The sequence below is a fragment of the Callospermophilus lateralis genome, chromosome 2, assembly GCF_048772815.1.
Source record: "Callospermophilus lateralis isolate mCalLat2 chromosome 2, mCalLat2.hap1, whole genome shotgun sequence".
NCBI lineage: Eukaryota > Metazoa > Chordata > Mammalia > Rodentia > Sciuridae > Callospermophilus > Callospermophilus lateralis.
This window is the reverse complement of record NC_135306.1, coordinates 149,935,386-149,962,682: the sequence shown is the minus strand read 5'-3', so window position 1 is coordinate 149,962,682 and position 27,297 is coordinate 149,935,386. Positions and strand designations below refer to the sequence as shown.

Below are 27,297 nucleotides of genomic sequence, written 5' to 3'. Positions count from 1 at the left end.
ATGAGCACTAATATCATCCAAACACTTGAAAAGACTAAATATTTTTATTGTCTTAATTCAAACAAGCACCTTGTACTACTTTATCAAAGCATCAATTCTGGAGCCAACCTGCCTGGGTTTTATTCTTGTTCTACTGCATTCTTACTGGGTGACATTGGCAGTTTATTTAACCTCTTTTTGCCTTGATTTCCTCATCTGGTTAATAAAAGAGCCTACTTAAAAAGGATATAATGAAGGGCTGGGGTTGTGGCTCAGCCATAGCGCTCTCCCCTAGCATGTGCGAGGCCCTGGGTTCGATTCTCAGCACCACGTAAAAATAAATAAACAAAATAAAGCTATTGTGTCCAACTACAACTAAAAAATAAATATTTTTTAAAAGGATATAATGAAAATTAAGGGAAACAGTTCATTCGTTCATTTATTTAAATATTTGTCTGTTTATTTTTTATTTATTTGCAGCACTAGGGATTGAAGCCAGAGGTATTCTACCATTTAACTACATCTCCAGGGTCTTGCTACGTTACCCAGATGGCCTTGAACTTGCAATTGTCCTGCCTCAGCCTACTGAGTATGGGGGAACTAGCATATTTAAAGTGCTTAGAACTATGCCCAGCAACTCTTTTTTTTTTGGCGGTGGGGGGCGGGGGCTGTACTGGGGATTGAACTCAGGGACACTCAACCACTGAGCCACATCCTCATCCTTTTTTTGTATTTTTATTTAGAGACAGGATCTCGCTGAGTTGCTTGGTGCCTCCCTGTTGCTGAGGCTGGCATTGAACTCACTATCCTCCTGCTTTAGCCTCCCGAGCCACTGGGATTACAGGCATGTGTTACCGCTCCCGGCTATGCCCAGCAACTCTTGACTACTAATATTATTATTATTAAAGCTTGTCCATTGTTCCCCTATACCTAATGAGTGGTAAGGTCTGGATTTGAACCCACTTCCCCATTCTCCCCATTGTACTCAATTCTTCTAACAAATTTTCCACAAAGCATTTGGGGTAATATTTCTAGAATGGAAATGTGATAATGTCTCTCCTACTTAAAATGCTTCCCACTCCCTTCCCATTCATGGCTTCCCACTCCTTTAGTATCAAAATAAATGTTCCTCCCCTGGCTTGCTAGTGCTCCATGGCCTGGGTTTGCCCCCTTACCTTACCTTATACTTCTCTTCCCTTTTCTCTCTGCCTCCAGTTACTGTCTTGATTTTTGTTGATTTCTACTTCAGGGCCTTTGAATATGCTTTATAACCCCTCATCTCTACATTTTTCCTAGGCATCATCTTGAATATTACTTCTTCAGGGAAGCTCATTAAGTTAGGTCTTCATTGTTATATATTTAGGAGAAATAAAGGGTATATAACTCCCCTTTTATAACATGCATTCTCTAACCTTGTAATTGTTTGACTATGATTGGTCTTTCCTATTAGACTCTGAGCTCTGTAAGGCAAAGACTGCTTCTGTCTTTATTACTGGCCTAACCCTAAGAACTAGTCTAGTATCTGACACACTTAGGCACTGAATAAATACTTACTGATTTGGATTGAGTTCTAACTGGCATAGACATTTCCTAGAACAGTAGAATGACTGATACGCTGCTTTTTGCCTCTTTCCTTTCTCTGCCCCAAATGGCTTGGAACATAAAGAACTGTTTGTTTTTAACAATTCCTCTTATTGATTGAGGTTTTCAGCCTGTTGTATTGTTAGTCATTCTCACTACCCAGGTTTTCAGAGATGAGACTGTTTTCTTCTGATTTTCATTTCATTTGGGTCCAATTTTCCTCTGGAGCTGAGAGTGGTGGTGGTGGGGATGATAGCTATCATCTTGAGTTGAAATGGGGCTAAATCCAGTGTGCTGGATTTTGTTCTATCCATGGTCTTCCTGCTACAGCTACAACTCATGGAGGCAAGAGGAAGAGCCTCTCCTATGGGCCTCTTAATTGGCCTGCATCCCTTCCTGGGGGCAGCCTGGAGAAATGGAAATCTCTCTCACTTGGGAGCAGCTTCCATGCCTGAAGCTGACCAGCCCAGTGCCCCGTGTCGAATGAAGCATCTCCAGCATCACTCATTGTGACACTACTCTTTCCTCTTTTATTTTTTTAAATCCACTTATGTTTTTCAAAATTGTTATGTAAGTATGATTTATATATAAAATGCACAGATTTTGAGTCCCCAACAGCCCAGTAGGTTCCTTGAGTCCCTCTCAGGTGTTATTTCCCAAAGGTAGCATGGTTTAGTCATGTTGGGTTGACTCTTGAAATTCAGTTATTTCATTTCTTCCCTTCTGTTTTTACTCTCTGATCATCCAAGTAAGTTTACTGCAGAAAAAGTGGACAGTATGGAAAAATATAGATCCTGAAGAAAAATTACCTGTACTCTGTTTACTTAACAGTCTGTTCTACTTTGAAATGTTCAGAGTTCCCAGTATTTCTTTATCAAAGTATGTCTGGTTTTCTGTTGACTCTCTTTGAGGGCCTCTCCTGTCCTTTGCCTTTGTAGATACTGCCAGTACTTTATTGGAATGTCCTCCAGAAGCACCTGTGCTCCTTCCTTACACCTTGATAAAGCCTTCCACAAGCCCCACTTCTCTGCCTCTTGACCCTACACTGTTCACATACTGTGACAGCCTCTGTCTTTCTGCAGTGCCAATGTATGTGCTTATCTGTCTCTCTGAAATGCTCAGTGAGCTCCTTGAAAACATAGATTGCATTTGCCCCAGAGTGCTTAGGACAGAACAGACTTAGTAAATGTTTATTGAATCAAATAAATAAAAAATCAAGGAAATCTTATGTTAAGTATTGAAGAATGAAACCCATGATTAATGACAAGAATAGATAACACCTGCTTTAGTCAATCTGATTTTTTAATTTTTTTTTTTTTTTTTTTTTGTGTGTGTGCTGGGGATCAAACCTGGGCCTCTCCTATGCTAGGCTTGCCCTCTGTCACTGAGCTACACCTGTAGCCCTGAGTCAGCCCTGTCTGCAGAATGCCATAAAGGAAAAATAGCATTTTAGAGTACTTAAAAAAAAAACTTTCTGAAAGCTTCCACATAATTATTTTATTTGGTCTTCTATAAGCATGAGTAGTCTATGATTGTATCCCCATTTTTTCATATCAGGAGTTATTACTATATTTGAATCATGAGAAGAGGAGATCAGAATTGTATTGAAAAGTGGGAGGGGATGTTATTTAGAGAAGCTACTTGATAGGGGTTGTTGCAATACCCAGCATTTGCTGACTGTTTATGTGGGCAAAGAATATGGATGTGGTATGCCAAGCAAATTACTTATGTAATCTTATTAAATCATTGCAGGTCTATCTACTGAGGGCCATGCCCCTTGCTATTAAGTGATGAAACTTTGTGAGGCATGAAAAACCAGGATTTCTACTATCATTATTATTATTTTATTTGTCATTGATTTGATCAACTTTTTTTGATTAGATGAAAACACCACTAATACAATATTATTGCATAACCTGTTCTGTCAGTCCTATTTGCATCACCACACCCATTCCTCACAATTGTGTATTGATATAGGCCCAGGTTGTAATTGCATTTATATCTGAAGAATCTGAGGTCCAAAGGGGAGAATGACTTACCTAAGTAAGTATTGCTTATAAATGGCAAGGCCAACACTTGACTGCAAGTCCAGTGTTCTTTTCACTGCAGCATGTAGGTCTGCTGAAGCTGATTATATCAAATGTAAAACAGTGGTTCTGTACCTGGGTCATTTAGATAATGTCTGGAGATAATTTTGTCATTATTTGGGGTTCACTAATGACATCCAGTCAGAAGAGTGGGGGTACACAACACAGAATTATCCTGTTCAGAATATCAGTATTGCTCAGGTTGAAAAATCCTGTTCTAGAACAATTGGGTTTCATGCCTTATTTCTTTCTCCAGCATAAGTGAAATACCCAAGATTAGTCTCCAAAGCATACCTAGTGATAGATTTCATTCTTTTAGAATTAGCTATACGTGTGTGGCAGTGAATGCTTATTTATCACCAGGATTCATCCATAGCATTATAATGTTGTATTAAAATATACTTGGGGATGCAGAAAGGTATTAGTGTAGTTCCTCAGAAACTTTAGGGACTTCTGGAAGAGGTAAAGGATATCTGGTTACTTTGCTTCTGGGTGCAGATAAGCATCCCCTAGATTCTATGAACTACTCCATGCAGAGGTGGCTGTATGCATAGACAACCCTGATTGAATTAGTGTTGCTGGTTTAAATGAATGCTCCCAACAGTGACTCTTCTTCCCACAGTTATGCGATGCCCACTAAAACCATGGAGATATTGCAGGTGCAAGACCAAAGCAGCAAAATGTTCCTGGACTCAGTTCTTACTGTCCATGAGCGAGTGGTTCAGGTAGGCAATCTGGGAGGACCTGAATGTATTTACCTCTCTGGTTCTATTCTCTTTTCATTTTTTCTCTTTCTGTTGTGTCCTTTTCTTACTCTTACCTGCCCTTGAATAATGATGTACGCCAGAGTTCAGTTCTTGATCCCTCCATCTTTCCTTTTATGTTGTCTCATTGCCCTGGCCTTAGCAATCATCATAATGCACTGATAACCTTCAGATATATATGTATATATCTGCATCTGATCTGTTGGTTGAGCTTCATACCTGATACCCAATTGTCTACCAGACTTCTCCACTTAGATGTTCCACAGTGCTCTCTCTGTCCCAGTGTATGCAAAAATAATTGTAGAAAGACAGATTTTCTTTTTCTACAATATTCCCCACCTTTGAGCCTGATGCTTGACCCTTCATTGTTCTCTGATATCCATTAATTCAACAAATTTCTTAGCTTTTACCTCCTAAAACTTTCAGATCCAACCATTTACTTTACCCTCATACTAATGTGATCATGTCATTTTCCTGTTTAAAACCTCTTGGTGGCTTCCTTTTAACTCTAGCAATTATCCTGTTTGTTTGTTTTTTCCTGCAGAGACAGATGGGTGACAGCCACACCACCACGAGGGTACCCAGAATTATTAAAAATCCACAGCTTACCAGCTCTAACATCACTCTCCCTTTTTATAGCAACTTTATTGAGATAAAATTGACATATCATAATTTACCATTTAAAGTATACAATTAAATTGCTCTTAGTGTATTCAAAGAATTATACATCCATCACTAAATCAATTTTAGAACATTTTAATTACCCCAAAAAGAAATTCTGTATCCATTAGCAGTCACTGCTCTTTCCTGGTCCCTCCAGCCCCTTGCAACCATGAATCTACTTTCTGTCTTTATAGATTTACCTCTTCTGGGCATTTCATTTAAATGGAATTGTATAATATACAGCCTTTTGTGTCTGACTTCTTTCATTTGACATAGTGTTTCAAAGGTTTATACATAGTGTAATTTGTCAATACTTTATTCATTTTTATTGCCAAATAATATTCCATTCTATGGCATCTCCCTTTTTTTTTTTTTTAAACTACTGAAGAAACATACCAGTATCAGCAGAGTAATAAAAGGAATGCTAAGGTGGCAACACCTTAATTCTAAATATGCTAATGTAAAAAACAACTAAAGCATTTAGAATTCTTTTGTAGATTAGCAGGAATAAATTATTTGCAGCATACTTATAATAGCTCTTACTTGCCACTGAGACTCATAGGATAAAGTATGAACTCTGTACCATTCAGTTGCCTTTATGATTCTTCTGCTTTTCCTCTTCATATCTCATTGCTTTAGCCTTTAAGGAACTGGTTTTCTTTCTTTTTCTTTTTTTTTTAATATTTTTTAGTTGTAGTTGGACAGAATATCTTTATTTTATTTATTTATTTTATGTGGTGCTGAGAATTGAATCCAGGGCCTTGCACATGCTAGGTGAACGCTCTACCACTGAGCCACAATCTCAGCTCCAAGGAACTGGTTTTCATTCCCTGACTCTGTATGTCTCCACATTTGCAGAATGTTGTTTTCCTTGTCACAACAACTCTCCATACTACTATTGAATTCTCCCAGTTTTAATCCTGTTTTTTTCCAAGACTTCACCCAGACGTCACCTTTCCTGAAGCTTCCTTTAACCTTCCCTGTGTTGGTAGGTATTTCTCTTGTGGGTTCTCACAGCACCCTTCAGTCCTTCCTACTGCACATCTGATTTGCCTCTAGATGCTTGGCACAAGTACTGACACCAGTCAGTAGTCTGTGTGGGTAAACCTGGGTTTGCATCAGAAAGTTAGCGTTGAATTGATAACTTCTTAGTCCAGCTGTAACATCCATTGTTTATTGGAACAGATATTGTCATTGGCCATCTCAGCAATCAAACAAGCAAACACCTTGGCAAATGGGAAGAAAAATCTTATAGGGACCATGCTCAGAACTAGCTCTGGGTGTTCATCTTTACCCACTGGAGCTGGCATTTGAGCCTGGGCCATATCTGCCCAATCACCTGGCTTTTAGCACCCTTCCTTAAAGTGTCTTCTTTCATTTTGCAGATCAGCGGTTTGAGTGCTACATTTGCAGAGATTTTCTTGGAAATACTCCAAAGCAATCTTCCTGAAGGAGTCAGATTGTCAGTAAGGGAGGTAGGTGCTAGTTTGGGAAGAGGCCCCCTGGTGGTCTACTTTTGCCCAAAATAAAGATAAGAACATCTGGGCCTGGGAATATAGTTCAATTGCAGTGTGTTTGCCTGGTATGTAAAAGTCCTGGTTTGATCCCCAGCAGTGGGAAAAAAGGAGGTGGTTGGGGGTCGGGGGGAACTTCGTGGCTTTAGAAGCAACAGATGTGGATAATGTGGGTAATGTAGCCCAGATAATAACTAGGAAAAGAGTGCAGTCTGGTGGAACTGTGGTCATCACTCTGGCTCTTCTGAGGTATCAGGGATGATCTTTATGGACCATAGGAACTGATCTCCATCACATCATCCTGATGTTACTGGGGAACCTATTACACTTCAAAATTAACTCCTTTCAGGCAGTTGTATAGTGGAAAGAACATAGTTTAAGATTATATACAGCAGGGCACAGTGGCATATGACTATAGTCCCAACTACTTGGGAGGCTAAGGCAAGAGGATCACAAGTTTGAGGCCAGCCTCAGCAACTTAGCAAGACCCTGCCTCAAAAATAAAAATAATAATAAGGTCTGGGGATTGTAGCTCAGTGGTAAGCATTTACCTTCTAAGCCTGAGGCCCTCGGCTGAATTCTCAGTACCACCACCACCAAAAAATGAGATTATATATAGTATAATAAATCAGAACACAAATAGGAAAATGTACTTTAGAGAGAAGTATCCTTGACCTTCAAGGCTTGACTGTAGTTGATTGAATATATTTAGTCAAGAATGCCAGTCAGAAGGAGGTTTGACTGGGCATGGAAAACTTGCAGCAAAACATCAGGAACCTTAACCTGAAAACTAGATATTCAAATCCAGTGACCATTATGTTTCTTCTAATGATACAGACACATCAGGTCATGTTAGACTGGTGGCATTGCTTCATCCAGCTCTCCTTGTCTTATACTTGTTAAGCTTCTGGTTGTTATTTAGGTTGCACATAGTACACAGAGAGAATGTGCTGGTCATGCTAACTTAAAACATTCCAATCCTGTGAGTGTTATTGTAATTTTTATTTATCTGTCTATTTATTTATTTATTTTTGAAGTACTAGTGATTGAATTCCTTGGAGCTTTACCACTGAGCTGCATCTCCAGTGTTTTTTATTTATTTATTTTTAAATTTTGAGATAGGGTCTTGCTAAAGTTGCTGAGACTGCCCTTGAACTTGTGATCTTCCTGCCTTGGCCTCCCAAGTAGCTGGGATTATAGGTGTGTCCCACCCCCTGTGCCCAGCTGATATTTCCTATTATTAAAGGATAATTTTTACATTTAAAAAAAATGCTTCTAGACTGGGGATGTAGCTTAGTAATTGAGTGCTTGCCTAGAATGTATGAGGCCCTGGGTTCAATTCCCAGCAACACAAACACACATACACACACACACACACATATACACACACACACATATACACACACACTTCTGTTGTTATGTTTGTAGTATCTATAACATCAGTTCCTTTTATTATGTCTTCTTGCAACAGACACTAAGTACATTGAAGGCAAAGAGTAAGTTTGATTCAAATTTGAATCCCTGGTACCTAATACAAGTCTGGGATGTAGTAGATAGTCAATAATAGTTGGCTAAATCTGAATCATTCTGTGCAGAGTTAGCTGATAATTCTTTTTGGATGTTGCGCATGTAAAAATAACTAAAAACTCCATAATACTTACTACCTATTTTCTTTTTTACTCCATAGCACACTGAAGAAGACTTCAAGGGAAGGTTCAAAGCTCGGCCAGAACTGGAAGAACTGTTGGCCAAGTTGAACTAGTTATTGCAACTGTTTCATGCCCCAGCACTATATTGAGTGCCAAAGAGAAGAGTTTCCAGATGGTCAGGGTTAAGCAGGAGACCCAGACCCTTAGATTTCATAAGTACCCGTTCTCACATGGAAGAGTTCTTCCTCTCCTCTGTAGCATGGCTGCACTTGCCAGCTGTTACCACATATCTTTGTGATAACACAGGGAATCCTCTAATAAAAACGATACTGCTGTTGCTGGTGTGTGTATGTGAGGGGTGGGGGTGAGAGGAGAAACGTCAACCTACTATCCTGTGGCATATTTTTAACTAAGAGATTCTATTTTCTCTTTGCCTGATGATGCTTTAGCATAGATGCATGTATCCCTTCTATATGTCCTTAGTTAGAGTGAACGAATCCTTTAAAGCAATCTATCATGCAATCCGGTAGTGAAGTAGGGATGATAGTATGAGGATATTCTCTGTATTAGTCTGTTTTCTATTGCTATAATGAAATACCTGAGCATGGATTTTTAAAAAAATAGGTTTATTTAGTTCACGTTCTGAAGGTTCAAGAGCATGGCACCAGCATAAGCTCAGATCTGGTGAGAGCCCCCTTTGCTTTGTCACAACATGGCAAAAGGCATCATTCAAGAGCACATAAGAAAGGGAGAAACCACATGGCAAGACAGGCAACCGGAGAGGGGCTAGTCTTGTGCTTTTTATAACAACCCACTTTCAAAGGGTCCTAAGAGAACTACATTAATCCCTTCCCAGGGCAAAGCCCTCAGTGACCTAAGCACCTTCTACTAGGCATCACCTCTTCAAGGGCCCATCACCTCTCAAAATCACACACTGAAGACCACAATTCCAGCGCATGAACCCTTGGGAGACACATTTAAACCATATCTAAATCATTACATTTTTTAGGGCATGCTCTATGGGTATAAGTCATGGGAAGGGAGATTTTGGCTTTGTATATGGAAAAATTCTCCATATGGAACTGAGGTCTGTTCATACACAAAATAAATTGCTTTGTGGGTTAGTGAGTGACTTAACATAAGTATTCAGGTAAAGGTTACATAACTGATAAGTGTGCCTGGAATGAGATTATGCAAAGCATTGAAAGTTGATCTCGATCAAGGGTCAGCAATCTACTGTCCATGAACCAAATCCTACTCACTCTTTTTTTTTTTTTTTTTTTTTTTTTTTTTGGTACCAGGGATTGAACTTGGGGACACTCACTCACTGAGCCACATCCCCAGCCCTATTTTGAATTTCATTTAGAGACAGGGTCTCACTGAGTTGCTAAGTACCTTGCCATTGCTGAGGCTGGCTTCCAATTCACAATACTCCTGACTCAGCCTCTGGAGACACTGGGATTATAGGCATGCACCACCGTGCTTGGCACTCCTTATGTTTTATAAAATAATTTATTGAGGTAAACTTCACATACCACAGAATTAGCCATTTTACAGAGGCATTTAGTACATTCACCATGTTGTACAAACACAACCTCTTACCTAGTTTCAAATTCCCATTCTATTTTTTTTTTTTTTTTTTTGTAAATAAAGGTCTATTGGAGGAGGGCCATGCTCATTCACTTAATATTATCTATGGCTGCTTCAATGACAGAATAGTTGGAATGGAGTCCATAAAGCTAAAACACTTTCTGGTCCTTTGTAGAAATAGTTTGTCAAACCATGTCTAAGTGATTGATTCTCAAACTTTAGCATACATCAGGAGGGGGTTTCTAAAGCACAGATTGCTTGATTTCATAGGTATGGAGTGAGAGTCTAGAATCTGCATCTCATATGAGTTGATGATGTTGCTGCTGGTCCAGGAAACCTCTTTGAGAACTAGTAGTCTAGGTGATCTCTAATGTTCTGTCTCTTCTGAGCCTTTGTGCATTTATACTTTGATGCAGAATAGCTATCGTTTATTGAGTTGGACCTTGTGCTAAGTACACATTTAATCTTCTTACCAGTCTTTCAGGGCATGTATGTATATGCCTGTGTATAAGTATATGTGAGTGTGTTTTAGTCAGCCTTTTGGCTGCTGTGACCAAAAAGACCTGACAAACATATTAGAGAAGGAAAAGTTATGGTTTCAGAGGTCTCAGTCCATAGAAAGCTGGCTCCATTCCATGGAGCTCAAGGTGAGGCAGAATATCATGGCAGAACAGTATAGCAGAGGAAAACAGCTAGAGACATGACTGTAACATACAGAGACAGAGAAGACTCTACTCACGAGGGATAAAATATATACCTCAAAGGCATGCCCCCAATGAGCCACCTTCTCCAGCCACACCTATGTGTCTACAGTCACCTCTCAGTTAATACCTATCAGGGATTAGCGCACTGATTGAGCTGAGACTCTTATAACCCAGTCATTTCATCTTTAGACCTCCTTACATTGTCTTACATGAGCTTTTGAGGGAAACCTCATACCTAAACCATAACAAACATGGATCCTTGTGTCTCTGTCTCATTCATTCTCCTTTTTTGCTGCATACTTTGTACAAAGTATCTTTGAGGTTGTTGGTATTATCCCAGTTTTACAGTTGAGAAGTTAAAGTTTGAAGAGGTGAAATGACTTTCGAGGGTCAAACAGCTAGTAAGAAGCCAAAACTTCTTTACCCTCTATTTCTAGCTTTCTCTGGGGTATCCCTAACCAGATGTCTACAGAAGCTTAACACATTCTCAACATTGCATGTACATTTCTGAAACTCATAGCTTCAGTCCTGAAGTTATTTTGGGTTTTTTTGCTTGGTCTCCACAGGCAACAAGAGGAAACTCAGATTTCTTCCCAAGGTGAACACTAAGGGAAGGCTGTCAAAAGAGCAGATGCCCTTATATTAAATGCTTCTCTGAATTCAAATGGAAGTCCCAGGACTTCCAATTGAACGCCAATTGGAGTGTAGACAGAATTTTCCAGTGAAGATTGATACTTTGATTTTAGAATTCCCTATTTCTGGGCTAAGGGTGTGGTTCAGTAGTAGAGTGTCTCCCTGATATGCATAAAGCCCTGGGTTCAAACCCTATCACCACAAACACATTAAAAAAGCTTCCTGCTTTGTGTAGGTGTCTGAGTAAATAAGCAAAAAATAAATTTATAAAATTATTCCCTATTGCTAAATCTCAATTACAGAAGATAAAAGAGCAGCAACTAATGGGTGAGTGTGAAGCTGGGGGATATATAGTGATATGAAGAGAAAATGTATATATGCATACATATTTCCCCATAGCACACAGGCAATGCCACATGGGTTTCCGTTTAGGAATCTGAGAAACACATTAGATTCCAGCTGCCCAATTTTCCTTGTTATAACATGTAGAAACAGGACTCAGAGTTTCATAAAATGGACAAGATACTGGAGCAAATGCAGGTTAGAGGCCCAGAAAAAGCAGTGCTTTGTCCCAGGTCATAGGCCATCTCCATGGCAGAGTAGCAGCAGGATTCAGATCTAATGTCCCACTCTATTCCTTCCCATCACATTTGTTGCAGAATAAGTTAGGTTTATCTTAAATAGGAGGCAGCTGGATTCTGTCACTTGAGCTCTTGTGTCACTAACCTAGTTGATGATTTATCTTCTCACTGGAGTCAAAGGGCTTTTGTTGCTCATAATGACTCTACTCTAAGAAATGGAAATTGCTCTTAATGCTCCATCCTGGTAAAGGACAGGAGATAGTCTGATTGCTATAACCTCAGGGTTATAAAACAATTACAAGCTTCATTTGACTCTCAAGTGAGACCCAGGGGGATTTGGACTTTCTTAGGATCACATAGCTGTAAAATCAAATGGAACACAAGTCTCCTGGTTCCAAGCTGAAAATACCTTTTCCTCCCTCTTTGAGACACACTATTATAAGAGGCAGACAAACTTGGGTTGTGCCTGGGCTTCTACACTTATTAGTTTTAAGGTCTTTTGTTAATTTTTTTTTCTGGTGAATTAACATCACTGAACCTCAGTTTTCTGACCTATAAAATGGGTAATCCCTTTTTAGAGTTTGTGATAGAGATCTGTAACAGGCTGGCCAAGTGCTTGAAATGTGATATTTTTTCCCTTCTAAACAACTTCAGTATGTATATTCTAAGAGATTCTTTGAGATCTAATTTACACATAGTGAAACACAGACCTTAATTGTGTATTTGATCAGTTTTGAAACTGATCGGTTTTGAAAATGCATTTACCCATGAAATCCACCCTTCTGTCAATTTCCCAAGAAAGTTCCCTCATATTCTTTCAGTCATTCTCCCCTAGAAGCAACCATTAATCTCATTTATATTACCATGTCTATTAAAACAATTAATCTTGTACAATATATACTCACTTGTGTCTTATCTTTATTTATACACTTTGTTGCATGTGTCAGTAGTTTATTCCTTCAGCATACTTTTAGTTTTGAATGCCCCAGTTAAAAAATTCCTAGTAGGGGGCTGGGGATGTGGTTTAGTGATAGTGTCTGCCTGCTATGTATGAAGCCCTGGGTTTGAAACTCAGCACGGAAAATAAATTAGATCTACAACAGTGCTTCTTGCTTTGTGTAGGTACCTGTGAGTAAACAAGCAAATAATAATAATAATAATAATTTTAAAAATAAATAAAATAAAAAGTCCTAGTAGAACCATGAAAATACAAGGGATAGGCGTGGGGGGGGGTCAGTGGATTAGGAGTCAGAATAACTAGGTTCGAGGGTTGGCTCTATCAATATGTAACTTTTGGGATAATCCACTTTTGTCTTCATTTTACTCATGAGTTAACTGGCCCAGGGATGGAAACAGACTTATCTAAAGTCAACCATTCAGCCAGTGGCAGAATCAGGGATTGTTCCAGGTTACTCAATTCCTGGTTTATTGCATATAATGGATTTTTAGAAGTAGATTTTTATGTAGATCAATAACTTTCAAGGACAGAATGCCTGGGTCAAATGGGTGGTTTTCTTAGTTAAGGCCAGCAGATTCCTCAGCTACATGTTTTAGTCCTTTACCTTTGGATGAGGATGTCTGTTCTTCTGCCTTAGAAGCTTGAAAAATGGCCAGCTGTGGATTCTAAAAGGGTATGTTTTAGTCACTGAGAAAGAAATAAAAATCTTGGTATTTTGAGTATTTGGACACTGTAGCAATGCTGAGACCTCTATCTCCTCTGTTTCTAGGACACAGAGTGTAATTAAGGAAGGAAAACTGTCTGAGTAGACAATGGGCATGTCTAGAACTAGACCAGCTGGAAAGATACCAGAGGCACAAAGTGAACAATGTGTTTTGGGCTTGTTTCATCTGTACTTTGATTTCTTCTTGATGTTTTCATCTCCAATTGTCTGATTGACCTGCAGAATCTGGAAAGATTCATTTAGCTTTTACACTCCCGCTGGAATAATTTATTCTCAGACATTTCCACTCACTTTAGGAAATCAGCTCACCATTCAGGCAAAATGCCCAGGCTCTGAAGAATGAATATTCTTTAAAAAAATAGCTGTAAGGAAGGGAAGAATCCTTTCCACTTCCTCCACTCCTTTAAGTCTTGCAGAGAAAGGAGGCCATGCATTTTCTACAGGGAGAAAGTGTAAGGTTTCAATCTGGACTCGCTCCAGTTCTTTTTGGATTTCTGAAGTCAGCAGCCCAAGGATTTAGTCTGTCAACTTCACCTGAGGGAGAGAGAAGTATCTTCTTACTCATCTAGTAAAGCACATTGCAGTGCACCTATGTACTGAGTATGAAGCAAAGTCCTTGGCCAAAGACCTTGCAGGGAAGAGCTTAGCCATCAGTCTGCCCTAGGTCTAGTCAAGAGACAACCAGCCAAGAGGTCACTCCACTCATTGCTGGCACTGCACCTCTTCCCAGGAGTTACCCAAAGCTGCCAGAGGTAAGTGTAGATTATTTATATAGGGAGAAACTCAGACCACACTGCACAGAGCACAGAGAACAGTATGGACTTTAGAGCAACATACGCCTGGAACCCAATTCTTAGGTCTTACCTTTATTTCCTCCTCTGTGAAAAGGAATGAATGCTATGTTCTAAGGATTAAATTAGCCTACCCCAGGACAGTCACTAGCACACAAGAATGGGGTGCCAGACACTGTTTCTAAGCTCACCACCAATATATATATATATATATATATATATATATATATATATATATATATATATATATATATATATATATTTAAAGAGAGAGTGAGAGAGGGAGAGAGAGAGAGAAAGAATTTTTTTTTAATATTTATTTTTTAGTTATCGGTGGACACAACATCTTTGTTCGTATGTGGTGCTAAGGATCAAACCCGGGCCACACGCATGCCAGGCGAGCGCCCTACTGCTTGAGCCACATCCCCAGCCCCTCACCACCAATATTAATTCTTTCAACAAAGAATTTCAATTAATTCTTTCAACAATTTTGGACCTTCCTGGTCCAAACTAATGTTTTGAGGCTTGTGAGGAAAGCATACAACACATACATACATACACAAGAAAAAAGATTTTGAGATGTTAAGTAACTTTTCCAGTTAGGTGTCGTGTATGTCTATACTCTCAGTAACTCAGGAGACTGTGGCAGGAGGATTGCAAATTCAAGGCCAGCCTCAGCAACTCAGACCCTGTCTCAAAATAAAAAATAAAGAGGCTGATGATGTAGCTCAGTTGTATATGCCTTGAAGAGTTTTATCCCCAACACTAAAAAAAAAAAAAAAAAAAAAAAAAAAAATGTCCAGTCACACAGCTAGTAAATAGTGTAAAGGGATTGACAGCACGGACCCTGCAACTGGATTGCCTAAATTAAATGTTCAATAAATACTAGTTATAATCACTCAATAAATGGTAACAATTTTTATTTATTTTTTTGTTAAATAAAAATTGAACTTGGAGTGCTCTTACCACATGGCTACATCCCCAATTTTTTTTTAATTTAGAGGCAAAGTCTCACTACGTTGTCCAGGCTGGCCTCAGACATTTGATTCTTCTGCCTCAGCCTCCTGGGATTACTAGGTGTGTGCTACCACACCCAGCTATGTTTTTTTGTTTTGTCTTTGGTATTGGGGATTGAACCCAGGGGTGCTTTACCAGACTATACCCCCATCCCTTTTTTATTTTGAAACAGGGTTTTACCAAGTTGCTGATTTGCTGAGGCTAGCCTCAAACTTGCCATAGAACTGCACCACCTTGCCTGGCTCCAGCTATCATTAAAGGCTCAACTTGACTTAACTTCCTCCTCTTCTTTGAGATTCTTGGTGACAGCTCTAGAGCAAACTGCTTCCTCCCTCTGATGATCCACAGCATTGAGTACACACAGACCCAAATAAACACGTTTATATATTCACCTGATCATCCCCTTTAAATAAGATTCTGGGGGCTGGGGATGTGGCTCAAGCGTTAGCGCGCTCGCCTGGCATGCGTGCGGCCCGGGTTCAACCCTCAGCACCACGTACAAACAAAGATGTTGTGTCCGCTGAGAACTAAAAAATAAATATTAAAAAAAACTCTCTCTCTCTCCCACTCTCTAAAAAAAATAATAATAAATAAATAAATAAATAAATAAATAAATAAGATTCTGTTTCTTTAACTCCTCATGTCCTCTCCTCTTTCTTTCCTTCTTTCCTAAAAATACCAACACAAAGATTCAAATTTTAGGGCCTACTATACTTCAGGTTTGGGTTTTTAAAATGTAGGTGCTCAAAAAGTAGTTGTTATTAATAATGATGAAAGCATTCTAGCTTCTATGGCTAGTGCCACTCCCCTAACCTTCTTCTCACTCCCAAATGTCTCAAGGGGCTATTCAGGAATAGCAGGTGGTCTCACTGAAGAATGAGAAGTGATGGCAACTTCTATAATAGAACACAAGCCCCTGAAAAGAGACAGTATTATTCAGCTCCAGCAATTTGTTGTCAAGTAGAAATATAAGCTCTGTGTTCACAGCATCTCCATTTTTCAAAAACTGAAAATCTGTATTTTAATGTTAAACATACTTTTAAAATGTCAGGCCAGCTTTCTGTATTGGTTGAGTTGGGGAAAAATTCTGCATCTGTTAATCAACAGAGTCTGGCATGTAACAGGTACTTGATATTTTTTGAATAAGTTTCCATGTTTGCTTTCTTCCTTTATTAAACAGAATAAAACACTCAGAGTAGGTGATAAAAAGACAGAGGCACTCACATCACTGCTGGAAGCTAAATTAGTTGGTCCAGTGTTGTTTTATTTCCATCTCTCAAACTAGACCCTAAGAAACATGAAGGCAGAGATCACATTCCAACACAGTGCCTTAGAAATATTTGATATAATTGAACCCATGACTGAAAAATTGAAGACCTGATTATGTAACCAATTTAACTTCAGGTTGTGAATTTACTTCTAAAATTAAAACATCCCTATAATCATCTTAGTATTTGGCACACTAACGCAAGAGGTGGGGTAAGGGAGCTTCCTTTACCCCACTTCTTGTTATACATGGCAAATACTGGTGGAACAAGAAGGGTGAGAATGTGTGAGATCGGACCATTAAACATGGCAGCTCAGTATGGTAGCCATATCCAAATTTATGGTGTCTGGCTCTCAATCCTAGTCCAAGACCATCTCCAAGTTTGACACCTCCTGGCCCATACTCCCACCATGATCTACGTGCTGGTTTCTGCAGGACCATACTCTGGGGACAGGTGGTTTGGGATCTCAGCGGTGGGTGCTAACTTGCTCTTTTCTTCTCTGTAGCTCCTCCCGCCGCTTTGCCTGCTGTTCACTCATGCAATCCCTGAAGGCCTGCACCTGTGGCTGGCACTGCCGCCAGTCCTGGTGCTGGGCCATGCACTCCTGCACTGCAAAGTGGGAGGCAGCACAGCCAGAGCGGGAGATGAGCTGGTCCAGAGGATCTACTTCTTCATCCTCCTTCTTCACCTGTCGGGCCCAGTTATGGCCTTGAGGGACTGAGGTTGACATCTTGAAGTCTAGAACATCAACAGAGACAAGGTAAGAGTATAAATATAATTCTAATAAGGTCCCTGTGTCATAAATAGCACCAACTAAACTGCACTATTAGAGCTTGCTTATGTATTTATCTCCCCTAGAAGACTAAGCATTTTTTAAAAATATTTATTTTTCAGTTATAGGTCGACACAATGTTTTTTATTTATTTTACGTGGTGCTAAGGATTGAACCCAGTGCCTCATGCATGCTAGGTGAGTGCTCTACCTCTGAGCTACAACCCCAGCCCGAAGACTAAGCTCTTTGAGGAGAGATATTGAGCCTGATTTACTTTGGTGCCCCAGCAGTAGACCTGGCAGAAAAAACAGGCCTAGAAAGGTTTGTATTGAACAACATTGTATATTTGAGAGTGCTTTAAACAGCATTCAATAAGCTCAATAGATTCTGCTGATGGAATATGAATTAAGTGAAATGTCATCTTTTTGGAGAAGCCATCTCTGACCTACCTGAAAAGAACTAACCGTTAGTTATTGTTGTCTCCTTTGGCTTTATTCTATGCCTGAGGAAGAACTTGGGATGATACCCAAATATGGGTAGGTTTTGACACGGGAGGAATGGAAAGAGTTCACTTTGAATGAAATAAAACATTCAGACGCCAGGGCAAGAGTTCAGTCTATAGAGTAAGTGGAAATGCTTTGTCAGCTATGCCCAAATGTGAGGATGTGAGGTATGTTTGCCCAGAATATGTCCCCAAGATCATCTGCTTCACAGCAGTCAAAAGAAAGTAGCAGAGCTGGGTGCAATGGTGCAAACCTGTAATCCCAGTGGTTAGGAGGCTAAGATAGGATATTGCAAGTTCAAAGCCAGCTTCAGCAACTTAGGCCCTAAGCAATTTGACAAGCCCTGTCTCCAAATAAAAAATAAAAAGACCTGGGGATGTGGCTCAGTGGTTAAGTACCCCTGAGTGCACTTTCCAGTACCAAAAAAAAAAAAGCAAAAGAAAGAAAGAAGCAAAGAACTTAAGAAACACTTGAAGAGAAAGGATTACCCTTTCACAAATTTTGTCATGATGAGCTAGCTGTAAAAGAGCGTTAGAATTTCTTAATGCCTCTCTTGTGTCTCATTCATTCAATAGATGATTTTTTTTTTTTTTTTTTTTTTTTTGGTGCTGCTGAAGATGGAATCCAGAACTTCAAACATGCTAAGCAAATGCTCTTACAACTGGGCTACATTCTTAGCCCCAGAAGATGATTATTGCATACCTACCATGTATCAGTCACTATGCTAGAGTATCCAAAAAAGATATAGTTCCTGTTTACAATGTAGATAAGTAAGCAGACAGTTTTAACATGTCTATAGATAGCTAGGATTGGGAACACAGTGGAGGGGTACTTAATCCAGATACAGGGCAAGAATAGGCACAGAAGACTTCCTGGAGGAAATGATTTAAAAAATGAGACTTAAAGGATAAGTGGGAGTTGGCCAGAGATGGGAAGAATATTTCTGGCCAGTGGAAGATAGAGACAGAATTTAACATATAAGAGGAACCGAAAGTTCAGTGATGGGCCTGAGGGTGCAGCTCACATGTGTGAGGCCCCAGGATTTGATCCCTAGCACCACAAAACACACAAAGAAAAACCCTGGCTGGAGATGAGAACAAGACCAGAAATGAAAACTGGTAAAATGACTAAGCATCTCATCATAGAAAGGCTTTGCAGGCCATATTAAGGAGTTAGGACTTTTATCCTAAGAACAATGGGGAAATCACAAGAGGAATTTAATCTCTACACAAAACTCACTTGCTTTGAAGGCAATATAATTTAAGGGAAGAAAGGAAATGGCTTTGAAATAGACATGGATTGGAAACCTTGCGTTGTTACTGTTTCACTGGATGCTCTTGTGCAAGTCACTTAGAAGCCTCTTTTGAAAAACAGATGATAATGTTTGTAAGGAGACTGACGCGAACAAAAGTTTAAATATATGAGAGTTCCTATTACTGTATATGTTTCCGCTTCCTATGACATTGTGAGCTCTTCAAAGGCCAAGAGCAAACCAATGAAATCAAGAACGGTGGAAAGGAAAGTACCTTGGATTCTAAACAAAGAGATCCAAATTCAAATCCCAACACCACGCCTTACCGTGCAATAATTTTCATTACTCATTAATAATGCTTAACTCGCAGAATTTAAGTATTAACATAATGAATGAAAAGTGCTTTGGGCTACAATAGGACTCTGTAAACGCTATCTTAAGATTCCCCTCCTCCATCATCTGATTTCAGTCTCCTATGGAGTAAAATGAGGGCGACCCCTGCTCAGAATTCAGGGCAGGTGAGATAGTTGGCAACTGAACAGTGGAAGTTGGCTTGAACTAGGAAGGTACGGAAAGGATCGGAAAGCAGAGCAACCCAGGTTAGGTCACCTTAAGCTCCTCTGCCACTTTAAGGAGAGGACGCAAGCGTGCACGGCAGCCGAGTGCACCCGCGTTCTGTCCGCAGTGCCTCCGGGCGCAAGGACTAGGGGTGTCGTGCTCACGGAAAAGGTGGGAGGAGAGGACCCAAATGGAGCGACGGCGCAGGCTCTTCAGGCAGTTAGAGATCCTCAGCGTCTCTCCACAAGAACCAGCCCCTCATGGCAGCACGCCGACGGAAGGGCAAGATAATGCATTTTCATTGGTGGTTTCTCCGTGTATTTCCCGCCCTCCGTTCCTACCGCCGGTTTGGGGGCTCCACTTCCGGGAAGGGGCGGAAGAGGCGGGCTAGTGGAGGCGGGGTCAAGATGGCGGCGCCTTTGAGGATTCAGAGCGACTGGGCCCAAGCCCTCAGGTGAATCCAGGCCCAGATCAGGGTCAGAGGAGGCGGGTAACGGATGTTGCCTTAACGTCAAGGAGAGCCATGCCTGATCTTGGATATCCACAGAGGTTAACCTTCAGTTGTTGAGGAAGCTGGAGGCCACAAGGTCCAGAAAAAAAGTCCTAAACCCGCATGGTTATTGCTTTTCATTCTTTGCAGTTGTCTTGAGGTCAAGGGAATACGTACGCACTGTGTGATCCCTGCGTGAGAAATAGTATCAATGAGTGGACAAACTGGGAGACAGGAAGACATTGGCCAAGTAGTCATTTTGACAATATTTCTTGGTCATCAGTTATTTGTAAAAGTCCCAGTACTCACTACCACTTTTGTGTTTTATGGACTCTATTTTCGTGCGCCCCCAGCGCCCTATTAGATGTATTGCACAGTTCTGTTCAGAAAACCATGCCAAGTCCAGGCCCTGTCCTAAAGCTCAGTGGAGCTCAGATGTGTATTCTAAATTTAAGTGATAGTTCCTGCCCTTCAAGAAGGTGACATTTAATTGGAACTACGCAGTAAATCATTTATTCATTCACTTAATGTATTTTTGTTGATCATATACTGTGCCAATTATTTCTCTAGGTATCAGGATGAATAAAGCAATGCCATAAATGACAGTTGCTATTACTAATTGATTAGTAACTGTTATCACCATTGAAACAATGGTGAAGATGGGTGAAACACAGCCTCCTGCACTTAAGAAATTTATATTTTGGTAGGTGGGACTAACCAAAATACACATTACTTATTAGTGTGCAATATATGATAAGTTATAAATGAATAACAGTACCATTAAGTGCACTTATGAAACAATGCAGGATCAGAATCAAAGGCAGCTGCTCATGTGATAGAAAGCTGCTGTCAACCTGGAGCTTTCTGAGTTAAAGGTCTAGGTCCTTTCCATCTTACCTAAGAGATCAGGATTTAGAGGATTTGGAGTCATGCATTCTAAAACATGTAAAAAGTCAGCATGAGGTTTTAGAAAGAACACATATTGTGTACCAGTTCCAGATTTCAATTCTTACTTCATAGCTAGGGGTTTGGGGCAAGTCACTTATCCCAGACCTTCAAGTTTTTGCATTTAATATGGAGATAATAAAAGGTATCTTGTTTGGTTTTTGTAAGGAATAATTATGCTATATGCAAAATGTCTAACTCTTGCTTTATAGTTATCTCAATAAATGCCTAAATATAAATAATCTTGATTTTTTTTCAAAGCAAGCTCCCTGTTGATCAAAGTATTTGAGAATCGATTTAACTAGTGATATCTATTCATTAAATACTTAATCCACAAATATTTCTTTAACAATAAAATTTGACTGTCTTAAAATAATGTATGCCTGGATGGGAGATTAGACTAGATCATGTTTAGGTACAATGAACAAACTGAAGGTTATATGACCTTTCTCCCAAGTGTCATTCTTTTCAACTTTGAGCCTAATTAGGCTTTTGTCTCTCTTCATAGGAAAGATGAAGGGGAGGCCTGGCTGAGCTGTCACCCTCCAGGTAATGTCTATAAATCTATTTGTTCTCCTTTGAAAAAAAGATTTACTGCTATTTTCTGCCTTTTTCTGCTGGCCCACCCTTCTGGCACAATGCTTATAGTTTACAGACATGCTTGAGTAGTTTGTATTTTACTGAAATAATTCCCACTCCTCTATTCTAGAAGGGCTTCAGATTGTGTTTTCCATTTGTAAGCCACAGATGTTTATGGAGATATTATTAATGCTTTTGTGTGTGGGAGAGAGAGAAAGAGAGAGCATATATGAATGAGATATTGGGGATTGAAATCAGGGCCTCTCATACACTAGGCAGATGGTCTACCACCACGCTACTTCTCCAACCTTTTTTTTTTTTTTTTTTGCCATACTGGTGATTAAACTCAGTGGTGCTCTATCACTGAGCTGTGTGTGTAGCACTTTTTCTTTTTTATACAGGGTCTCACTAAGTTGCCCACATTGATCTTCAACTTTTGATCCTTCTGCCTCAGCCTCCCAAGTAGCTGAGATTACAGATACCACTGCACCTGTGCTGGTGCATTTTAATCAGCCCATTAGCCTTTATGTGATATATTCTACAGTTTTTTTTATCTAATTTCTTTGGTGGTACTGTGTATTGAACTTAGGAGCACTCTACCATTAAGCCATATTCCCAACCCTCAAGGCCTCGATAAATTGATGAGGCTGACCTTGAACTTTTGATCCAATTCCTTAGCTTCCTAAATAGTTGGGATTACAGGCATGTGCCACTGCATCAAGCTGAGAAAATATTTTAAACATAGAATCTTTCTTGAGGAAACTGGTGCTGTATGGATGAAGCTAAAAATCTCATAGTCCAGAGCTTTTTTTGTTTTTTAAAGATGGAAAATAACTGAAGAAAGAGCAATTTTTAAAATACAGTTTGAAGCTAGATGTGGTGGCACATGCCTGTAATCCCAGATTGAGTTAGGAGGATGGCAAGTTTGAGGCCAGCCTCAGTAACTTGGCAAGGCCCTAAACAACTTAGTTAGACACTGTCTATAAATAAAATGTAAAGACTGGGGATGTAGCTCAGGGGTAAAGTGGTTCTGGTTCAACCCCCAGTACCTAAATAATAATAAATAAAATGTAGTTTGAAGGTAAAGGAAAGAAGGATTAACTGAATAACCAAATCTTTGAAGAAAAAGAAAGAGATTGAATTACATGTCTAACTCTAGCCAGGAAGTTAGACATGTAATTGTTATATGGGCTTTGATTTGAATATACAAAGTCCAGAAGAATGGATAAAGTGTTTAGCTTCATTCTAGTGTCTGCATATGTTTATATTTAGGACAGTATTTCATTCAGTTCATATGACTGCAAAAATTCTATTTAGGCATATTTTCTAGAATACTGAAGCTTAATTGTTTACGATGTGTTATATAATGTATATACTGTTGGTAAATACACATATATATGATGAACTTCACCTTTCATCCTGGAAGAATTCCATTTCATAGCCATAAAAGCAGGTTGAGATCACTTCAGCAGCTTTTTCTATAAATGTTATATCTCTAAATCTCCATTCCTAACTTTTAAATCTTTTAGCGTATTCACTCCCAAATTAGGTTTACTCTTTCTACCTCACCTGAATTTCAACACAGGTATCTGTTTTTCTTTCATGGGCCAATTTCATTATAGGTTCCATCTATACAGACACTTGAATTGGGTCTGTAAGGAGAAAAATAATAAGTTCTTATAATTTTTTGAGACAAACTTTTAATTTTTTTTCCCATGTAGGGAAACCATCTTTGTATGGCAGCCTAACTTCTCAAGGAATTGGCCTAGATGGTATCCCAGAGGTTACAGCCTCAGAAGGATTTATTGTAAATGAAATAAATAAGGTAAGTTTTTATGTCTTCTAGATGGCATACTATTCAGAAGTATGGCCATATCTCTATATCTACTTCGGATATTTACACTGTTATCTTTATATATGTGTCATCTCTATTTTATTTGTATAATAATCCTACTGTTTGCTCCTTTGAATGTCAAGAGTTTTCTTCTTGTCTTTAATTATATTTACTTGAAAATGGAAATGTATTTCTTCTTATTTACCTTGCACCAGCTGTGATAATAACAAACTATATATACAATTTTGAATTTTCTAGTAGCCACATTAAAAAGGTAAAAGAAATAGGTGAGCTTAATTTTAATAATCTACCTTACTTAACCCAATATGTCTAAAATATTATTTTAATTTTTAAATAATATACATATTTACTAATAAGATATTTTATATTACTTTTAAAATTTTTCACAATTTTCTATTTTACATTTATAGCACATCTCAATTCAAACTTATTTTTTTATTAGGAATGACTTGATCTGTATTTATATTTCATACGATTTACAGTTGAGCTGGTGGGGTAGTGCATTTAGTTACATCCCAGCAAGTCAGGTTGCTAAGGCAAGAGGATCACAAGTTGGAGACAATCCTGGGTGATGTAGCAAGATTCTGTCTTAAAATTAAAAGTATTGAGGATTTAAGTCAGTAGTAAAGCACCTCTGGGTTCAATCCCCACTCCCAAAAATAAAATAAAATTTACAATTGAAAGCATAGATTCATAGGGGTTAGAGAGTGTAGCTCAGTGGTACAGTATGTCCTCAGTGTTTGTGGGGCCCTTGGTTCAGTCCTTAGCACAAAAATCCTCCCTGATTTTATATGGGTACATATGCCTGTACTCCTGACTGCTTTGGAGGCTGAGGCAGGAGGATCACAAGTTCAAGGCCAGCCTTGAAAATTTAGAGAGACTGCCTCAGAAGTGAAAAATATTTTAAAGGGTGGACTGGGGATATAACTCAGTGGTAGAGCACCCACTAGGATTCAGTCTGCAGTACTGCAAAAAAAATTTCATATTGTTGCAAACATACCTAAAAGTTTTCTTTTTTAGTATTATATCACTGAGCTAAATACTCAGGCCTTTTTATATTTTATTTTGAGACAGGATCTTGCTAAGTAGCTTAGAACCACTCTGGCCTTGAACCTGTGATCCTCCTGCATCAGACTCCTGAGTCTCTGAAATTAAAGGTGTGTGCCACCCTGGCTAACTAAAAGTATTCTAATTACTGAATCAGGTATCAATTTTTATTTAATTTATTTATTATTTATTTTTTGGTTTTGGTACTGGGGATTGAACCAAGGGGTGCTTAACCACCAAGCCACATCCCCACCCCTTTTTATTTTTTATTTTGAGACAAGGTCTCACTAAGTTTCTTAGAGTCTCACAAAGTTGCTGAGGCTGGCTTTGAACTCGCAGTCCTTCTGCCTTAGCCTCCTGTGTCACTGGGATTACAGGTATGCACTACCATGCCCGGCTTTAATTTTTAAATTAAACTTCAAGTTAAATAAAATTTAAAACTTAGCTCTTGGGGCTGGGGATGTGGCTCAAGCGGTAGCGCGCTGGCCTGGCATGCGTGCGGCCCGGGTTCGATCCTCAGCACCACATACAAACAAAGATGTTGTGTCTGCCAAATACTAAAAAATAAATATTAAAATTCTCTCTCTCTCTCCCTCTTTCTCACTCTTTTAAAAAAAAAAAAAAACAAAAAAAACTTAGCTCTTCATTTGCACTGGCCGTATTTCAAGTGTTGAATAGCCCGAATGTGCCTAGAATCTACCATATTGGATAATATAGCTTCACGAACTATATCTGGCTAGGCCTTGGTGAAAAGTGTACATTAATAGTATATTAATAGTATTTAAGAGTTTTTCTCATTTGTTTTTGAGGTAAATAGATGGCTAAAGTATTACAGAACTCAAGATCTACCTTTTCATACTCATTCTAATGGCTATAATCAGTGTGCTCTGGTGAGATGATTCCCAAAGGGTGAACCAGTCTTTTATTTATTTTTTATTTCCTTTTCTTTTTTTGTGTATATTTTTATTTTATTTTTTGGTTTTAAGATATTTGAGTATACTGACAAGAATAGAGAATACTTTGTTATTTACATAAGATTTTTACCAAATGTGCATTCAATACCCTTTGTGTGCTGGGTTATAGGCTTCGTGTTACATATTTTCATAATCAGCTATGGTTGTAGAAAGTGTCAGAAGATCTGAGTTTAAGTCTTAGTTAACTCTGATACTTATTAGGTTTGTGATTTTGGACAAATAAAAGTTACCTGAGCCTCAATTTTTTCATCTAGATCACAGAGATAATACTGTACCTCATAGAATGGTTAATGGAGAGTTAGACTACAAATGATAAAACTGTAGAATATTGCAAAAAAATAGTTATTTTTATCATAATAATCCTGTGGGCTTGGCATTTTAAATTTCCATTTTTTTCAGATAAGAAAACATACTCAGGTTAATTAATCCCTATTAATCAAAGTCAAACTGTATGCTGGAATTGAAACCCAGTTTTATTGATTCCAACTTCAACACCACCTTGCAAGTCTCTGGTATTCTCAGATGTTTTGCCAGTATCCATCCACAGCCTGGATACTGATTTTTATATGCCTTTTTTTCTTAAGTTTTCAAAATTCTATGCATATTTTATACTTGTAGCACATCTCAGTTTAAACTCTTTAAGTTTTTTATTGGAAATACTTGATTTATATTTCTTCCCTTCATACTTAGGCCTGGATACAATCCTAATCTCTTCAAACATCATTTCTAATTTCTGCTGTGAACCTGCTGGGTTGGTTCAGACAGTAAGTGCTTATGGTTGAACATTAATTTGTTTCCTAACTGCCATGAGTCACTTTGCTATTTGATGTTGCTACAGTGTTTTGTTAAACAATATACCTGTCGTTATGCTTAAATGCCTAACTCTGGAATATAAAAAAAATTGACTTTGAGTTTCATTCTAGTGTGGCATACTCACTTTTCCCTCCTTGGATTTGTGTGTTTTGATATCTCCTGCAGCTTTCCTTTAAAAAATTTTTTTTTCATTAACAGCATGATTGTCTACTGCTGACATTGGAAGATAGCTCAGTATTTATCTTCTTCCATAGCCTGTTTATGGATTAATGGTTGATTTGTAGGGTTGATAAGCAGGAGAAAATCACTGATTCTTGAAATCTTTCATGTAATTTTCCCCAAAGAAATGAAGTCTTCTGGGCTGGGGTTGTGGTTCAGTGGTAGAGTGCTCGCCTAGCATGCTTGAGGCACTGAGTTCCATCCTCATCATCACATAAGTGTAAAATAAAGATATTGTGTCCACTTAAAAAAACTAAAAAATAAATAAAAAAAAAAAAAGAATGAAGTCTTCTGAGAGCAAACCCAGTTTTTACAGAGGTCTGAACATTAACCTTTTGTAACTCCTTGCATCCATGCTGGTATGACTGCTTAGCCAAGAGTTTAGCTGACACTTCAGTTTCTGGTATAGGAGGTAGTTCTGAATCCAGGTCAGCTGTCTTGCAGCTATATGGGCTTTGTCATGCAGTTAGAAGCAGAAACTAATTTAGTGAAAAGACTGTAGGCAGCCAGGCATGGATATGCTGGCTAAGAAAGTGCTGTTTGTGTAAATATTCTAATTGTCATTTAAAAGGAGTAGATGGCCTGTAATGAGAACATAATTGATTTTCAGTAATGAAAATATGATTTTGAAGCTGTTCTTTCTAATGTAGTATGAGGATCTGTGCTCATAAAAAGCACAGATATAAAAGGTTCAGAAAAATCTTGATTATTGAAGGCATGTTCATTGCCCTCCAGAATTTCTAGAAAAATCTGAAGTACTGTGGCAGAAAATATAACAGATTAGGGG

General features: G+C 38.8%; 3 protein-coding genes across 7 annotated transcripts in view; 2 read left to right on the top strand and 1 right to left on the bottom strand.

Annotated features, from left to right (window-relative positions):
- Mrpl48 (mitochondrial ribosomal protein L48) overlaps positions 1–8,575 on the top strand; it is a 56,464-nt gene extending 47,889 nt beyond the window's left edge. For both annotated transcript variants that reach the window (XM_076843990.2, XM_076843991.1), the window contains 3 exons: positions 4,270–4,372; positions 6,460–6,549; positions 8,276–8,575. In XM_076843990.2, coding sequence (XP_076700105.1) covers positions 4,270–4,372; positions 6,460–6,549; positions 8,276–8,350 — 268 coding nt within the window. In that variant the 3' untranslated portion in view covers positions 8,351–8,575. The remainder of the gene's footprint in view (positions 1–4,269; positions 4,373–6,459; positions 6,550–8,275) is intronic.
- A 7,903-nt stretch (positions 8,576–16,478) lies between these two features.
- Coa4 (cytochrome c oxidase assembly factor 4 homolog) lies at positions 16,479–19,907 on the bottom strand. Its single transcript, XM_076843989.2, has 2 exons — positions 19,640–19,907; positions 16,479–17,241 (listed from the first exon to the last, which is right to left on the bottom strand). The coding sequence occupies exon 2, from the start codon at positions 17,231–17,233 to the stop codon at positions 16,970–16,972; it is 264 nt and encodes an 87-aa protein (XP_076700104.1). The 5' UTR covers positions 17,234–17,241; positions 19,640–19,907; the 3' UTR covers positions 16,479–16,969.
- Positions 19,908–19,980: 73 nt separating this feature from the next.
- Paaf1 (proteasomal ATPase associated factor 1) overlaps positions 19,981–27,297 on the top strand; it is a 29,322-nt gene continuing 22,005 nt past the window's right edge. For 3 of the 4 annotated variants that reach the window (XM_076846657.1, XM_076846658.1, XM_076846656.1), the window contains exons 1-3: positions 19,981–20,042; positions 21,532–21,572; positions 23,324–23,427. In XM_076846657.1, coding sequence (XP_076702772.1) covers positions 19,996–20,042; positions 21,532–21,572; positions 23,324–23,427 — 192 coding nt within the window. In that variant the 5' untranslated portion in view covers positions 19,981–19,995. Of the gene's footprint in view, positions 20,043–21,531; positions 21,573–23,323; positions 23,428–25,678; positions 26,012–26,096; positions 26,243–27,297 lie in introns of those variants that run through there. The other variant, XM_076846659.1, reaches the window with a different exon arrangement.

Coding starts and splice junctions, on each gene's coding strand:
- Coa4 (XM_076843989.2), bottom strand. CDS start 17,233: ATGTCAACCTCAGTCCCTCAAGGCCATAACTGGGCCCGACAGGTGAAG.